An 18,003-nucleotide genomic window follows, 5' to 3' on the forward strand; every position below is an offset into this window, starting at 1 on the left:
CCCTACGTGCCACCCTCCCTTGGCCTTCTATTTCTGGGATTCCCTACAGACCCCAGTCTGCTCCTTCCAGGGAGACCGTTCTGTGCCCCATTCCCTCCTCCTCCCTTACCAGGGCTCCTCATTCTCCCCTCATAGCAAGGGCTCTGTGTGCACCCATTTTCCCCTCTCCCCGTCTCCCCCTGCTGCCCCCTATTCCCTACACACCATCTCTCCCTTTCTGCCATACTGGGTGCCCCTTGTCTCCCCCTACTCTCAGTTCCTCTCTCCACCCATGAACTCCTATCAGGGATTCTGTTTTTCCCCTATACCCTGCACCTCCCAACTCCCATTCCTCTCTGTCTCCCACTTGCCTTCCTGAATCTCTCCCCATTCCCCCCACATACGTTTCCATTTGTCCTCACATACAATCAGGTTCTGGCCACTGATTTCTAGAATATTCCCTGATATTAGGAATTGATTGGATGACATGGGTGGTTCATGAGCCGTTTGTTCGGGAAAGCTAGCCTCCAGCTCCGCCCCTTCCACCCGAAGCCCCACCCCCTCTCCCATCAGAGCCCAGCCCCCCTTCCTGGCGGACCGAGTGCCAGGCTGACCAGGTGGGCCCAGGCCAGTCAGTGCCGGAGTACCCCAGCACCAGTGCCGGGCAGCCTGAGCGCACCTGGAACCTGTGACCCAGCACTGCCCCAACCCACCCTGGCCCCAGGTTGGCTGGCCCGTGCCCCAATGCCGGCCCCACATACCAAAGCATCAGCCCATCCTCTCTCCACTGCCGGCGCCAACCCAACCCAGCCAAAGCCCCTGGAGAAATCCACAGCACCCACTCGGACAGGCTGGCCCCAGTCCTGCAGCTCCGACTCAACTCGGCTCAGCCACCATGCCCAACCCACCCCCCAGCTGGCCGGTGATTAGCCCGCCCACACTGCCAAAGTGCCAGCCGCCTGCACCGCAGCTCCCTCCTGCCCACTTCTTCAGAGAGCGCCGCAGCTGCCAGGCCCATGTGAGTGCGATGCTGCAGGAGGGGGAAAGTGTGGGCAGCGCCATGCCTGGCTGTAAGGAAAGGCTGAGCCTTCCCGGCCCTTACATACCCAGCACCCATGGATAGGGCACTCAACAGTTACTGTATTACAGACAGACAGACAGACAGAAAAACCCTCACGTTGAGTGGAAGGGCTTCTGCAATCTCAGCCAGCTACTTCATAAAACCTCCATCGGGCTGTTTCACTGTGAGGAACCATCATTTCACAGTGGTCAGGCAGAGCCAGAAAAGGTCACTGGGACAACCCCGCCTTCCGGCTCAATGCACTGGTACCAGGGGTAGCTCTGGACACACTAATGGTAACTATGCCAGCTCCTGGATACTGCTCCGTGCCCATCCTGACTGATAGGAAGGTTCAGAACATCTGGGACCTCCAGCTAACTCAGATGACTGAGGCAGAACCTGGGCAAGATGGAGGTAAAGCACATTTTAGAATCTGGCCACTGGGCACAAAGGGAGAACCAGATCATGAGACACGTGTCCATGAAAAGACCAAGGTGTCAAAGGCCTCATAGGTTGGAAGTAGCCCTGGGAAAAAGTAAAGAGAGTGAGATTCTCCCTCTTGAGAACTTCGGCTATGGGGAGAACAGCACCATGGTTACGTTCCTAAGTCTCCTGTCCTATGGGACGGCGTGCACAGAGGGACAATCTTTTACACACAGGAGCTGCAGATTACATGGCCAGATCCCCCTGATATGTGGGGGACCAGTGAAGAACCCCGCACATAATCTGAACTAGATGTTGTCAGACACCTCTCTCTGCCCCCAATTTCTAGTACCCAAGGGGACAGGAATCCTTACCCATCGAGGTCAGGATCTCATAATTCTCCTGCATAACATCCCTGTAGAGGGCTCTCTGACCTGCGTCCAGCAGAGCCCATTCATCCTCCGTGAAATACACAGCCACCTCCTCAAAGGTCACGGGCTCTGCTGCAGCCATTTCTCTTCCCCGTCACCTGAGAGGATGGGACAATCTTAAGTGAAAGTTGGATGTGATTCTGCCGTCTGACAGGGTGAGAAGGGAAATTGGAGAGGTTTCAGAAGGTGGTTTAGTTTATTCAACTCTCCCCATTCATCTCAGAGCTGCAGACGGACATTCTAGACTTTGTTCTATTAGGGAAATGTTGAGTCAAGATTTTTTAAACAGCAGCCGGCACTGAGGCTCTTAAAGCCATGCCCAGTTCTCTCCATAAGTGACCTGAGGTACACAAGTGCTGAGCCTGCCGCACTGGGGTTCAGTTCTGAGAGCCCAGCACTGCTGATTATCAGCCCTCTTATTCAGCTGCCTGTACACGGACTGAGAATATTAACGTTAGCTCCAGGATGTAAAGATCTTGGCCACAGTCACCTAATTACACCACAGACCCAGCAGCTCCTACAAGGGGTAAATCCACTGAGACAATTTTAAAGCCTCACAGTAATAGTCACTAAACGACGCCAATGGGAACAATCAGATTGTCAAAGACAAGAAGGTTTGTAACTATCTGTGGGACTGGATCTAAAATGAGGAACCACATTTTATTGATTGAACAACAACAACAAATCAGTCTGTGTGGACAGGTGTATTTTGACAGAGATATTTACAAGACGAGGGAGAGCTGCTTGTCTGGCCTAGGAATTCTCCCTGTTGAATTTATAGACAAAAGGGACCAAAATTGCTATAAAAAGAAGATATTTTTAAATTAGAAAAATATTTTCTCCCCTCATGTCCTTCCCCCCTCCCCCCACCTAACTGCATCTCTTTTCTCTGGCCCTTTCTCCGAAGCAGATTATTCATATTTTCCCTAAACTTTGTGAAATATTCTCCCCTGGACAGAGATCTTCAACCCTAACGATGAACCCAGGAATGACCAGCCTGCACGAGAGCCAAGATGCGGCTAGTAACTGGGGGCGTGGCCTCAGTAACTGACAAGGTCCCTTCGGGCTAACACGGTGCAGCCAACCCGAGCTGGGGGCCTGGGCGCGCGCAGAAGTTGTAATTGGACCTTTCCGAGGGGCACGTTCTGTGCCGCACCCCGCCCGGGGCTGCACCGTCACCCGCCCCAGCCGCGGGAGCAGCTCGCTCGTCATCCCTCCTCCCTGCCCAGGGCCTGGGGTCAGCACCGGAGCTTCCCTTCCCCCGCCGCGGCCGCAGCAGTTCTGCTTCCCCGCCCTGCCCACGCTCTGGGTCGGCTCTGGGGGATGCCCGGACACTGCCCCAGGGCAGCACGTTCCCAGCAGCGCGGGGACCAGGCAGGGGCAGGAACCGGCTTCTCCTCGCTCCGCTCCTCACCTGGGCCCGGACAGTCAATCTGCCCCGGGGCTGCAGTGACTGGGGCTGGGCAGGGCTGGGAGCCGGGAACCTCCCTCCCCGCTCATCGCCCCTCTGCCCCTGCCAGCCTCCCCCTGCCTCCTCCTGCCCCCTCCTCCCCTCCGGCCGGGAGACTCGCTCCCTGGCCCCTTCCCGGGGCTGGCTCGGCCCCTGCCGGCGCTAAGGGCAGCAGAGCCCAGCTGTGTCTGGGGTGGCAGCAGCTACGGGACCTGCAGACCCCCGGGAGACTCATCCCGCCGCACCCTTCGCTGGGGCTATCCCCCCCCAGATCCCTCAGCGCTTTACCCTGGGCCCGGCACGTTCCCCGGGGCTCCCCTCACCTGCAGCCTCCGGCTCGGGAGCTGGGGTCCGCAGACCAGGGGCTGATTCCAGCCAGCGGAGAAAGTCCCCCTAGGCTAGTCTCTCCCCGGCACAGAGCCCGCTGGGAGGGGGTCAGCAGCCCAGCCGGGGTTCCCGGGTCACTATGGATGCAGCAAAGCATCCACCAGACGACCTGGGAAGTGCAACCCCGCATGCAATGAGCAGAAAGAGAAGCAGCTTCCCCTTCCCCAGCCACATCCAGAGCCCTCTGGTGGAGGAGCAGAGAGAGGAAAAGCCAGATCCTGCCTCTGCCTGGTCCACGCGTTGCTGCGGGAACGTGCTGCCCTGGGGACGTTAGGGGGAATCAGAGGAAGTTCTTGTACATACCTGTACTGCTCAATCAGAAAATAGACATGGTTTCTTTCCTGAATTAGTCTATGCATCCCTGGGGCTTTTTATTATTTATTTACAAATCATGGCAGGCTCTTACTCCTACCAGGTTGTTACAGCCTTGGAACAGGCCTTTCTACTAATTTCCTTAGTATTATGCCCTTGAAATGACCTTGTCTAGAGGGCAAATTGTCTTAATAATAAATATGTAAGACAGATGTGGGCATTATGTTTTCATTAAAGCACGGTAAAGAATCATCCAGTTGGGTCGCTGTAGATACATACTCAGGATTTCCATATTATATTATAGAACTGAACAGTTTTCGGAAGCTAAAAACCGGCTTTTAGACCAGCCATTTGTAAATGCAAGTGCAATTTTTATTTTTAATGTTTTGAATCTTGACATCTCTAATATCTTGAAATGGAGTGTTTTCATTTGTACTAGATAAATATCAAACACATTGCATAAATAGATTACACTGTTTAAGACTTTATTTCTAATTACTGAGGACCATAGAAGGAAAAGAAAACACATTGCCACTGGAGAAAGGTGATACCTGAAAGTGCATTTCCAGTAGATATAAATGTTATGTCAGAGCTAATAGGAAACTCATGTTGGCCAATCTATTGTAGTGTTTTCTTTCCAATTATCAGTTTAAAAGCTTTTCCACTTTCACTTTTTTTAAGCTTGTGCCAAAACAAATTTGTTCTCTAAATTGTTAGTTATTCCATATTTTAGAAGAATGTTTGAGGAGAAACTGAACTACTTTACACTTCCTAACTTTTTAATGAGAAATACAAATTATAGTGAATATATTTCTTTGCTTATAATTTTCCAGAAGGTAATATAAATGAAAAATGTATGCGAGTGTTTGAGGTTTACTGATGTGACATTGTTAGGACAATGATATTGAACAAATATTCTGTATGAAATTTATTTACTGGTTAAAGCTTTTAGTTCTTGTATTAAGACTCTAAAACTGATATAGGAAAGTAAATGCAAAATAATGCACATTGGAGAACATAATCCCAGATATATACACAAAATGATGGGGTCTAAATTAGCTGTTACCACTCAAGAAAGAAATCTTGGAGTCATTGTGGATAGTTCTCTGAAAACATCCACTCGATGTGTGGCGGCAGTCAAAAAAGCTAACAGAATGTGAGGAACCGTTAGGAAAGGGATACATAAGAGAGAAAATATTATAATGACTCTATATAAATCCATGGTACACCCACATCTTGAATACTGTGTGCAGCTTTGGTCGCCCCATCTCAAAAAAGATATATTGGAATTAGAAAAGATACAGAAAAAGGCAACAGAGAAGGGCAACAAAAATGATTAGGGGTATGGCAAAGTTTCCATCTGAGGATAGATTAGTTTGGAAAAGAGACGACAAAGGGGACATAGGATAGAGGTCTATAAAATCATGACTGGTATGGAAAAAGTGAATAAGGAAATGGTATTTACTCCTTCACATAACATAAGAACTAGGGCTCACCCAATGAAATTAATCTTAATTAACGAAGTACTTCTTCACAAAGTCAATCTGTGGAACTCTTTGCCAGAGGATGTTGTGAAGGCCAAAACTGTAATAGGGTTAAAAAAGAACTAGGTTAGTTCATAGAGGATAGGTCCATCGATGGCTATTAGTCAGGTTGGGTAGGGATGCAGCCACAAGCTGAGTGTGACAGTTTCCCTAGCTTCCGTTTGCCAGCAGCTTGGAGCGTATGACAGATTGTCACGGGGTAGGTACACCCCATCATGGGTTCAGGGTCACGTATACCAGTCTTCTGTGGCAATGACCCACAATTCCTCGGGGTCTCCAGGGTCTTCAGCCAGTGCAGCTCCTGGCAGCTCGGGCCTTTCTCTGGATTTGTCTGACAGTCTGGAATCCGTCTGGGGCTCTGTGTGCCTTAACTCCGGGTTCAGCGTCTGCATCAGCTGCCTGGAGAGAGCCAACAGTTTGCATCCTCCCCTTCTGCAGCCAGCCCACTGAGCTGGGTTGTTTGTTTTCAAACTTTGCCGCCATACCTTGAGCATGCCCTGCAGAGGTGAAGGGGCGTGGCCTCCTCAGCCTGCACTGAGCAGGTAACCCTCTCTGGGCCAGGGTGGGGTAGGGTACACCCCATCCCACAGGGGATCGATCACTCAACAATTGCCTGTTCTCTTTGTTCTCTCTGAAGCATCGGGCATTGGCTATTGTCGGAAGACAGGATACTGGGCTGGATGGACCATTGGTCTGACCCAGTATGGCCATTCTTATGTTATGACATCTCAAGGCTTGGGATTAGAAATATTTGCTGTATTATCTCCTGATCGTTCCAAATTGATGTGTAAATTTAAATATTGGCTATAACCGGTGTTTATATTTATTTTTTTCTTTCTTTATATAGGACTTAGATACGGTGCTTCTGTCATCTAATTTCTAAGTTATTATCTGCCAGAGAATAATAAAGTTTTTAGGTGCCTAAGTAACTCCTGGTTAAAGATGTCCCCGTCCACCCCATTTCTGAAATGGCACCCCTGCCTTTGGGTCTCCCAAAAAGCAGGCCTTCCCTGGCCCATTACAGCCACAAAGACAGGCACAACAATTTCTATCCCACAGTTTTCTGAGTCCATCAGTACTGCCATGTGCACATTCAGCACTCCAGGCATGTCCTGCCATAGGTCACTTGGTTTGAAGTGTTCACCTTTCTATTCAATCAATAAAGGCTTTCCCATGGCCAAGTCAGCTTAAAAAAAATTAACTCAGGTACAGCTACCCTCCCACACTGAGATCAATTCTTAGCATCATCTTTACCCAAACAGACTGTTCTCATTTCCTTGGTTACAGGACATTCATTTTCTACAACTACACTATGCCATCAGTTTAGGAGAATGTCACATCCCTGACCTGTGTCCCTGAGTACTGGACCACTTTGTAAAGGCCCATCTCTGGCTGTTCAAAACACAGACAAAGTCCCTTCACCTCTGCCTGCCAGCCGTCAGTGATGATCTCCCCCTTGCTCTCACAGACCTTCAACAAAAGACAGCAAGCGCCTGTGACAAGAGGCAGATACTCCTCAGCAGCCTCCAGTCTTGTCAGAAGATTCCTCTTCCTTCCCTTCAGTCTTACAAACACCCACTCCACCGTCATCCCTCAGCTACTCAGGCGTTAGCTAAACAGCTTCTTCCTCCTGTCCAAGTGTCTGGGAAAATGGTTCAAAAGCCAGGCCTGTAGAGGTTCTCCTGGAGTGTCAGAAGTGGGGGGTAAAAAGGAATCAGAAGCTAGCTAAGTTGCACAGTAAATTTTTCAAAACCACCAAGATATTATCAAAATTAATAATCGGGAGAAACACTAATTACCTCATTTACTAATTCCTTCTTGTCTTACTAGTTCAGAAAAAGCAAATGAAAAGATGGAATGAATGATTATGGTTATTAATGAAACTATAATCAGAGAGTAAACACATAACAATGTTCTAAGCAATTGAAACTTGACTTTAATTTGTAAAGCAAGAAGGATTTTTTCTCCAAGAATCAGGCAGCACAGACAAGACTGGAGAGATTTATTTACGATATCGGGAAGTCTGATAAATCAGCTTCAGCTTCATGGTGTTACAAAGATCACTTATATACAGTTTTTTTATCACTTAAACAATTCATCTACATTTCTTTTATCTATTTACTTACAAACACAGACCTTGTTCTTCTTGGAAAAAACAGGGGTGATAAAGACAGATACAGAACATACATGTAGAGACACTTTACTCCAAGGATTTCTGACTATTCTTGGGGGGAGGGGGGAAATGGGTAGAATCTTTACAGATAAGAGGATGCACCACAAGGGGGGTGGGAGGTGTAAGGAATGTGCTGTTTTCATGGAAAGGCAGAATCACTAAGTGGGCATTTGGTCTTCGAGTTATCAGGCATTTACACTAGCCATTGTCCTTGGGGTTTTGTTATACATGCCTGTTAATTATTGTGGGTTTCGGTTGGGCTGAAAACTACTTCAGGTCTAACAAATTAAACAAACATTTCTTTATTTAATTAATCAACTAATTAATCAATATGGAAAGAAACCAATATAAGCAATTGACAAGGATTATGCAAATGATATACAACAGATTAAAAAGCTAAATACAATGAGTGATAAAATTTAGCAACTCTTAATACAACCTCCTAACTAAACATGACATCCTAAAATATAGAAAAAACAACGAGAGTTCTGTGGCACTTGAAAGACTAACAAATTTAATATTTGCAGACATAAGCTTTTGAGAGACTTCAGCTCTCTTCTTCAGATGCAGTAATACAGAAAATAGGTAACATATAAACATTATAAACCAGTGGGAGAACACTTTAATTCCCCAGGGCATTCTGTCTCTGACCTGAAAGTTGCTGTACTTCTCCAAAAAAAGACTTCAAAGAGAAACTGCTGAGTTAGAAATGATCTGCAAACTTGAAACATTCAAACTGGGTTTAAAAAGAGACTTGGAGTGGCTATCTCACTACCAAAGGTAAATTACATTGCTCACCCATTATCACCTCCTACTCAATGGTCATCATTAGGTCTTAAGTACTGGACTCCACCTCCCCCATTGTTCTCAATGCACCTGGATATCTATAAGATGCCTCTGTGTTACCTATTTTCTATATTACTGCATCTGAAGAAGAGAGCTGAAGTCTCTCGAAAGCTTATGTCTGAAAATATTAAATTTGTTAGTCTTTAAAGTGCCACAGAACTCTCGTTGTTTTTGCTGTATACAGACTAACACGGCTACCCCTCTGGAACTAAAATATAGAGTAAATAAAAACAAGTTTGGTTAACAATAATGAAAGGACAAGTGGTATAAAGCTGAGTATAAAATTCCAGAGGCTCTAAGCATTAACCACAGTGGGATGCAGATAAATATTTACTAACAGGTAATTCAGCTTAATGCAGCTGAACAAGTATCTAAGCACTATCCTCATAATTCAACAACTAAACTTTAAATTGAAATAAGATCAGATAACCAAGAATAAGTTCAACAAAGTAACTGAATTAGAACAACTCTAGTTTGATTTATAAACTACCAATGAACTTGGATGAAACTAGCTAGCTTGCATAGGACAATAGAACTGAAAGGAGTGTCGGTTTAAGAAAAGCAAGTAGAGCCATGACTGCTTCTTTTCTTTCTGTGTTAAGAAGGCAGTAGACTAAGATTAAGCAGCATTCTAAAGTTGACAATGTATTGCGGGCAGATCCTCTTGCTTTAGTTGATGGACAGAAGAAAAAGAGAGATTATTAAAGAGAATTCCATACACCAAGAAGCAATATAGCAAGAGAATGAGCACAAATTGCCCTGCTTTTGGCTTAAAATAGACAAAGGTAAATAGGAAGTAGTTCAATTGCCATGCAAAGACTGGAATGAGGCTAATGTGGAGTGTAAAGGATAAACACATTAGACAACTGCAGTCAGAAATACACAACACAATTGATGTTAGCATGAAAGTGTTCTAAAGTTTAGAACACACAAATAAAGACTGAAGTGAGATTTCAAAGTTAAAAGATAACTTCTCTCACTCACACACACAGGATAATATTACAAGGGAAAGCTATCTAAGGATACTTCTCACTGCAGGTAATTGTCACTCACACATGCAAAGACAGTAAGGCTTCAGGTGGTGGAGTGCAAAATACAGGGCAGAGCAGAACAGTAATGAACAAAGTAGCTAATTCTCAGCAGCACTTCAAGATAGGAATTAAACCTTACTAGTGAATGCCCAACGCACAGGCTGCAGAATCAGTCACCTTCTCTTTCTCTCTGGCCCAGTTACTAGTTAAATATTTACACACAGGGGAACTGATTCACTAGGACAGACTGACACAGTCCCATATCAGAATATTCCAGAGCTCAGGGTATGTCTATGCAGCAAAAAAAAAACCAAAAAAACCCGCTGTGACTAGCTCATTCCACGTGACTCAGCCTCAGGGGTTTCTTTCACAGCTGTATAGATTTCTGGGCTCAGGTTGGAGCCCGGATTCTAGGACCTGTGAGGTTGCAGAGTCGCAACCCAAGCCCTGAGAGCCTAAGACAGTTATTGCAGGCCAGTCACAAATGTCGAGTTGCTGTGTATGGACCTACCCTTAGTGGCTGGGCCACTCTCCCGATAGGTAGTAAATCCCTGTTCATATCACTTTGGTAATCAAGTAGGGAGGTGGGGGGACTTGAATTGAGGCTGTTCCATATTGTGGGTTTGTACCTGTTTGTGTTTGTGTGAAGCAAGATGGCCTCCTGACAGCCATATCAGAATGGGTCTCGTTGATAGAAGAAGGTCTAAACCACAGAGTTAGGCACCTATCTCCATGAGAGGAGCAAGGTTCAGCACATACCCATCTTGTTGGCATCTCCTGTTAGCAAGATAAACTGGCTCCCCACCCAGCAGGCTGGCTATTGTGAATCTAATTCTAAGATGCCCCTGACTCTCAACTGATTGTATGAAGAGCCTAGTCACCTAATTTAGGTTTACGGAACTTAGTGTTGTTACTCTGATCTTTTAGTTGGGGTTCGTTCTGCTTTGAGGAGGGGGTTGGACTAGATGACCTCTGAGGTGCCTTCTAACACTAATAATCTATGATTCTAGGTGCCTGAAAGTTATCTCTTTGAATACTCAGTGTCCCAGCACCTATGTCCCCTGGTGGATCCCAGCTTAAAACACTGTCAGGAAGAAATGAAAAGTCACAGAATAAGAACAAAATATGATCCCAGCTGTACAACACCAAATATAAATGGAGGAGCTGCATGGAGGATGTTCAGACCTTCTGAAGAAGTAATAATCAAACCCCATCACAACATGGGAATCTTAGCTCAGGCCCAGCCTCTTGCTGTGGACAGTTCTCTTCTGGGAAAAGGGATTCAATTCCCTGCTTTAATAACAATGGCATGTCCTCATTCTAGGGCCATTTCAGCCTGGCCTGAGCCTTCGACATTTGTGGGAAGCAGCAAAGCTTTTTTTTAAACTTAGCCCATCCCGATTCAGGACACTTCTAGGGTTTGTGTCCTGTGTGGGTTCTCTGGTGTCTAATGAGCCTGAAGCTGTCATAATAGCTTTTCCCACAGTCATGGCACTTATAGGGTCTGTCCTTCATGTGGGTTCCCTGATGTGATCGAAGATGTGAGCTCTTACTGAAACTTTTGCCGCAGTCAAGGCACTCATAGGGTTTCTCTCCTGTGTGGGTTCTCTGATGTGACTGAAAAACTGAGCTATGACGGAAGCTTTTCCCACAGTCAAGACACTTATAGGGTTTCTCACCACTGTGGATTCTCTCATGTGACATAAGGCCTGACCTCTCAGTGAAGCTTTTTCCACATTCAAGGCATTTACAGGGTTTCTCCCCTGTGTGGATTCTCTGGTGATTAATAAGATTTGATCTCGTCCTCAAGCTTTTCCCACACTCGGGGCATTCATAAGGTTTCTCTCCTGTGTGGATTCTCTGATGTAATCGAAGTTGTGAGCACTGACTAAAGCTTTTCTTGCACTCATTGCATTTGAAGGGTTTCTCTCCGGTGTGGGTTCTCTGATGTTTAGTGAGGTCTGAATTGTTATTGAATGCATGCCCACACACGGGGCAGTTATAGGGTTTCTCTCCTGTGTGGATTCTCTGATGTTCAGTAAGGCTTGAGTTCCGACTGAAGCTTTTCCCACACTCAGGGCATTCATAGGGTTTCTCTCCTGTGTGTGTTCTCTCATGTACTTGAAGGTGTGATTTCTTTCTGAAGCTTTTCCCACAGTCAGGGCACTTAAAGGGTCTCTCTCCCATGTGGACTCTCTTATGTGCCAGAAGATTTGAATTTCCACTGAAGCATTTTCCACACTCACTGCATTTGTAGGGTTTCTCTCCTGTGTGGATTCTCTTGTGTTTAGTAAGGGTTGAGCTGACTTTGAAGCTTTTCTTGCACTCAGGGCATTCATAGGGCTTCTCTCCCGTGTGGGTTCTCTGATGTCCATTAAGATGTGACTTCATAGTGAATCTTTTCTCACACTGGGGACATTTAAAGGGTTTCTCTCCCGTGTGGGTTCTCTGATGGCAAACAAGGGTTGAGGTCTGTCGAAAGCTTTTTCCACAGTCAGGGCATTCATAACGTTTCTCTCCTGTGTGGATTCTCTGATGTTGAATAAGGGCTGAGCTCTGACTGAAGCTTTTCCCACAGTCATTACATTTATAGGGTTTCTCTCCTGAGTGGATTCTCTGATGTTGAATGAGGGATGAACTCTGAGTGAAGCTTTTCTCACATACAGGGCAGGTATGCAGCTTCTCACTCGTGTGAACTTTTGGATGTGTGATGAGGGTTGAAATCTGTCTGAAGCTTTTCCCACACTCGGGAGACTCAGAGAGATTCTCTCTTAGATGGATTCTCTGATGTTCAATAAGTGCTGATCTGTACTGGAAGCTTTTCCCACAGTCACCACACACGTAGGGTCTCTTTCTGGTGAGGATTCTTTGTTGAATAGGTTCTTTGACTTTCTTGACTCTTCTGCTTCTCTGCGTGGATTTATGCTGTCTCTCCACTGAGTGGTTTCCCTGCTGTCTCTCTCGGCTACTCAGACTCTCAATGGTTTCTCTCTGCTCAGGACTCTGGGAAACATCCCCTTCACCACTTCCCAGTACATTTCCCTGTGATTCCAGTTGCTCAGGACCTTCCTGCTGTGGATTCTCCTCCTCATTCCCACTCTCCGCCCCACCACCTGCTGGGACAGGGAGACAATCCAGACAGGAATCATTCCTTATCCTGGGGACAGGAAACCTCACAAAGGGGAACAGGAAAGAATGGAACAAATTCAAATTAGTACTGTGGTGATTGAAATGTCAGGAGCTGAATACCATTTCACTCATACACTTCCCCTGACGACAAAGAGGAGGGAACCCATCCTTGCACCACATACCTAGAATATAGATGAAGGCAGGGGCTGAAGGCTCAGATAGGCTTGATGAAAATGCATCAGTGATGTCTGCAATGGGGATATAACAAGTGGTTTCTGAGTCAGGTGTTTCCTCATCTATGTGGGCATCGCTTGGGATCTCCCTTTCCTCATAGCCCTGGAGATCAGGGACCCACAGCTCCTCCCCTCGTTCCAGCTGGGAGATGATGTCGGGGTTGGAAATTGGAACTCCTAAGTGGGGGGGCAAGAAAACAAGTGTTGATATTGTTAATTAAGGTTAGTGCAGTTACTACTTCCCCGGTCTGAGCAGCAAAACCAGGAAAAGGCTCCTTCCACTCCCCAAACCCATCCTTCACGACTCACTGCCATAGCACCAAGAGCAGGATTAAAATTCAAGAAACAATAGAGGAGTGGGTTGCAGTGGGTATTGTGGGGCAGGACAGGAGTGGGATTTTTAAAATAGCCCCTATGTGCTTTAGAGAACATGAACGCCCTGGCCAGCAACCATCGCTCTCCAGCCACCCAGCTGTGACCACAGGGGACACAGGCGGTGGCATAGGATTTCTGGGTATACACGGTGGACTACATTATTTGCAAAAGAACAGGCAGACTAAAAAGTTTGAAAAACACTGCTTTAGAGTTAGAAAGATTTTCCTAGTATATCAGTGAAATATCCACTGCAGCTTAACTTTTTGTCCTACATTTGGTGGATATGGAATACGGTTGATCACCATTTTCTTTTCTAACAGCCTTTTACATATTGGAGGTCTCTTATGTGCCCCTGAAGCCTTCTGTCTTATAGACAAAACATGCAATGTTGAAGGAATTGGGCAGAAAATTACCACAGTGTAAGGATTTTTACACATCACATACAGAAAAACAAACAAACAAACAAACAAACACTTAATGGATCACAGTTGCATTGAAGTCCTCTGTTTTGGAGGTATTATGAGGAACAGAGTCCTAATCACGCTACACATACATTTTGAAAAAGAAAGACATTAAAGAATATGAAAGCATTCACGCCCTCTTTGGTGATACTGCACAATACTTTATTTTTTGGGGTATGTGGTTGGGGCAGTGCAATGTATGAAGACCTTTTGGTGTTACAAAGTAGAATTTAAGTCAAAGGTAATTCTCCAACATAGCAATGAAGCTCACTCAGTACTGCTCAGATGGTATTTCATATGTGGAAATGGAACAAAGTCCAAACCAAGAAGATATTTATACACACACACAGTACATGGGGCCTACTGTCAATGAAACATCAGCGCCGTCCCCATGACTCTTAGGCCCTGCCCCCCTTGACCGTTAAGCCACGCCCACCTGTCACTGGAAGTCCCGCCCCATCCGATCACCTGACATACGATCCGCCCCGGGTTACGACTTCCTGTTCAAGATGGCCACCTCACCGCAAGTGGGTGGTGTCACCCCTCTGAGAACGCCTCCCACCAGCTCCCCATCAATAGGAGCACGTTTCGCTCCTGCGGGACTGCCCAGGAGGTCAGGCTAGAGGATCACAATCATCTATTTAGGCCATCTAAATTATGAATCTATAAAGCCGATTATCTAGTCTTCTAATCATTCACGTAGCTCTTTTCAAATCCTGTGCTAATTTGTCAACATACTTTATGCTGTGTGAACACCAAAACTGAACACAGGATCCACTAATGGTCTAACTAATGCCATGTAAAGAAGAAAGGAGATGCTCCTCATTACTGTGATTTCATATCCCTCTATTTATCTACCCCAGGATCATATTCACCCTCTTAGCTACAGCATCACACTGGGAGCTCATATTCAGCTGGCTTCCAGCACAATCCTTTGGTCCTTTCCAGAGTCACAGATTCCCCAGGGCTCTCCATAGCAGGGGATAAAGACACTGTCTGGCATCGTGATGAACCAGGTTCCTGGTTGGGGACTTTGACAACTGCACAAATAATTCCTCAGATGCAGCAGGGCAAAACCTCCCCTCTGATCTGTCCAGCTGATTTTCTCACAGGAAAACTCTGCTCCCGTACGTGCAGCCGGCTACACCCTGAATGGCACACGGATGTCAAAAACACCAGAACTGCCCTGTACATCCACTCAAGCTACGCTGTACATCACAGACCCGGAGACCCGGAGTAACCTCTCTCCTCACATCTCGACTCAAATGCAGACACAAAGCCCTTTAAGTCTGTTCAGTTACAATCATGCCTCAAAAAATGCCAGCATTTACTGAATGAAAACTACCCAGCCAAGGGGAAAGGGAGCAGAAGAATTAACCAGACATGACAATCGTTTCCACACTGCCGCTGTCTACCCCTCTGGCACTGCAGAGCCCCTCCATACAGACCACCACAGTCCCGGGTCCCCTGCAACAACTAACGCAGGGATGGAGAATTATGGAGCATTGGTGAAGGGAACGCCAGCAGAGACAGTGAGTTTGGCACAAGGAATTCTTGGATCCCTTTGCCACGGCTGCTGCTGCAGGAGGGAAAGAGATTATTAATTACAGCAACATCTGGACTCTCCAAATGGAATAAGGGCCCCTTGGTGCCATCAGTGGTACTTAGCTGTCTCTCCCTGGAGCATTACCAGGGTCTGAGCTCTAGGAGTCACAAAACAAAGCCCCGCTCAGCGGCCACCAAACTCTACAGACCACTAAGCTTGCTCAGCATCTACATTTTTGCAGTGAAATTTCCCTGCACATCCATGTCTCTGAGCAAGTGCATTGCATCCTCTCCCTGGGCATCCAGCCATCTAAGCCCCAGCGTGATGCATGGACCAGGAGCCAATGGGCTTTCCACGGTCTAACTCTCCTGCAGGGCCCAATCTTGCTCAAAGCTCCTGGATCCTGATCTCCCACCTCCCACATGAGTGCACTAACCACCAGGCTACAAAGACACTCTCCTGCATATTTTTCTTTCTCCCTCTCTCTCCGATTTCCCCCCAATGATTCTTTTATTATTTATCCACATTAGAACAGCTTTGACAGGAGAGATGCAGGGACCCCCACAACAGAATAGCCCAGTCCACAGTTCTGCAGCTCCGACTCGACTCAGCCTAGACGCCATGTCGGCCTGCACCGCACCCCAACCCACCCCCCGGCTGGCCGATGATTAGCCAGCCCCCACTATCAAAGTACCAGCCGCCTGCTCCCCAGCTCCCGCCTGCACACTTCAGCAGAGAGCGCCGCAGCTGCCAGGCCCATGTGAGTGCGATGCTGTAGGAGGGGGAAAGCGTGGGCAGGGCCACATCCGGCTGCAACGGAAGGCTGAGCCTTCACGGACCCTACGCACCCAGCGCCCATGGATAGGGCACTCAACAGTTACTGTATTACAGACAGACAGACAAACACAGAAAAACCTTCACATTGAGTGGAAGGGCTTCTGCAATCTCAGCCAGCTACTTCATAAAACCTCCATCGGGATGTTTCACTGTGAGGAACCATCATTTCACAGTGGTCAGGCATAGCCAGAAAAGGTCACTGGGACAACCCCCGCCTTCTGGCTTAGTGCACTGGTACCAGGGGTAGCCCTGGACACACTAATGGCAACTATGCCAGCTCCTGGATACTGCTCCATGCCCACCCTGACTGATAGGAGGTTTCAGAACATCTGGGACCTCCAGCTAACTCAGCTGACTGAGGCAGAACCTGGGCAAGATGGAGGCAAAGAGCATTTTAGAATCTGGCACTGGGCACAAAGGGAGAACCAGATCATGAGACACGTGTCCATGAAAGGACCGAGGGGTCAAAGGCCTCATAGGTTGGAAGTAGCCCTGGGAAAAGGGAAAGAGAGTGAGATTCTCCCACTTGAGAACTTCAATTATGGGGAGAACAGCACCATGGTTAAGTTCCTAAGTCTCCTGTCCTATGGGATGGTGTGCACAGAGGGACAATCTTTTACACACAGGAGTTGCAGATTACATGGCCAGATCCCCCTGATATCTGGGGGAACAGTGATGAATGCTGCACAGAATCTGAAATAGATGTTGTCAGAAACCTCTCCCTGCCTACAATTTTCAGTACCTGAGGGAACAAGAATCCTTACCCATCGAGGTCAGGGTCTCATAATTCTCCTGCATAACATCCCTGTAGAGGGCTCTCTGACCTGGATCCAGCAGAGCCCATTCATCCTCCGTGAAATACACAGCCACCTCCTCGAAGCTCACCGGCTCCGCTGCAACCATTTCTCTTCCCCGTCACCTCAGAGGATAGGACGATCTTAAGTGAAAGTTGGATGTGATTCTTCTGTCTGACAGGGCGAGAAGGGAAATTGGAGAAGTTTCAGAAGGGGGTTTAGTTTATTCAACTCTCCCCATTCATTCCAGAGCTGCAGACGGACGTTCTAGACTTTGTTGTACTAGGGAAATGTTGACTCAAGATTTTTGAAACAGCAGCCGGCACTGAGGCTCTTAAAGCCATGCCCAGTTCTCTCCATAAGTGACCTGAGGTTTACAAGTGCTGAGCCTGCCGCAGTGGGGTTCAGTTCTGACAGCCCAACACCGCTGACTATCAGACCTCTTATTCAGCTGCCTGTACATGGACTGAGAATATTAACATTAGCTCTAGGATGAAAAGATCCTGGCCACAGTCACCTAATTACAGCACAACCCAGCAGCTCCTACAAGGGGTAAATCCACTGAGACAATTTTAAAGCCTCACAGTAATAGTCACTAAACGACACCAATGGGAACAATCAGATTGTCAGATACAAGAAGGTTTGTAACTATCTGTGGGACTGGATCTAAAATTAGGAACCACATTTTATTGATTGAACAACAACAACAAATCAGTCTGTGTGGACAGGTGTATTTTGACAGAGATATTTACAAGACTAGAGAGAGCAGCTTGTCTGGCCTAGGAATTCTCCCTGTTGAATTTATAGCCAAAAGGCACCAAAATTGCTTTCAAAAAAAATATTTTTAAATTAGAAAAATATGTTCTCCCCTCATTCATCCTCCTCCCCCCTCCTAACTGCATCTCTTTTCTCTGGCCCTTTCTCCGAAGCAGATTATTCATATTTTCCCTAAACTTTGTGAAATATTCTCCCCTGGGCAGAGATCTTCAACC

At 46.8% G+C, this 18,003-nt stretch overlaps 1 protein-coding gene and 1 pseudogene across 3 annotated transcripts in view; both read right to left on the reverse strand.

Moving 5' to 3' along the window:
- The window catches only part of LOC137142556 (zinc finger protein 850-like), a 52,856-nt pseudogene extending 50,881 nt beyond the window's left edge, over nucleotides 1-1,975 (reverse strand).
- Nucleotides 1,976-10,602: 8,627 nt separating this feature from the next.
- The window catches only part of LOC137142524 (zinc finger protein 850-like), a 95,664-nt gene continuing 88,263 nt past the window's right edge, over nucleotides 10,603-18,003 (reverse strand). For 2 of the 3 annotated variants that reach the window (XM_067531931.1, XM_067531930.1), the window contains one exon: nucleotides 10,603-12,454. In XM_067531931.1, coding sequence (XP_067388032.1) covers nucleotides 11,050-12,454 — 1,405 coding nt within the window. In that variant the 3' untranslated portion in view covers nucleotides 10,603-11,049. Of the gene's footprint in view, nucleotides 12,750-12,947; nucleotides 13,176-16,981; nucleotides 17,186-18,003 lie in introns of all 3 variants that reach the window. The other variant, XM_067531932.1, reaches the window with a different exon arrangement.

Source organism: Emydura macquarii, unplaced genomic scaffold, assembly GCF_026122565.2.
Source record: "Emydura macquarii macquarii isolate MOO-44397 ecotype Brisbane River unplaced genomic scaffold, CSIRO-AGI_Emac_v2 contig_3231, whole genome shotgun sequence".
Lineage (NCBI taxonomy): Eukaryota > Metazoa > Chordata > Testudines > Chelidae > Emydura > Emydura macquarii.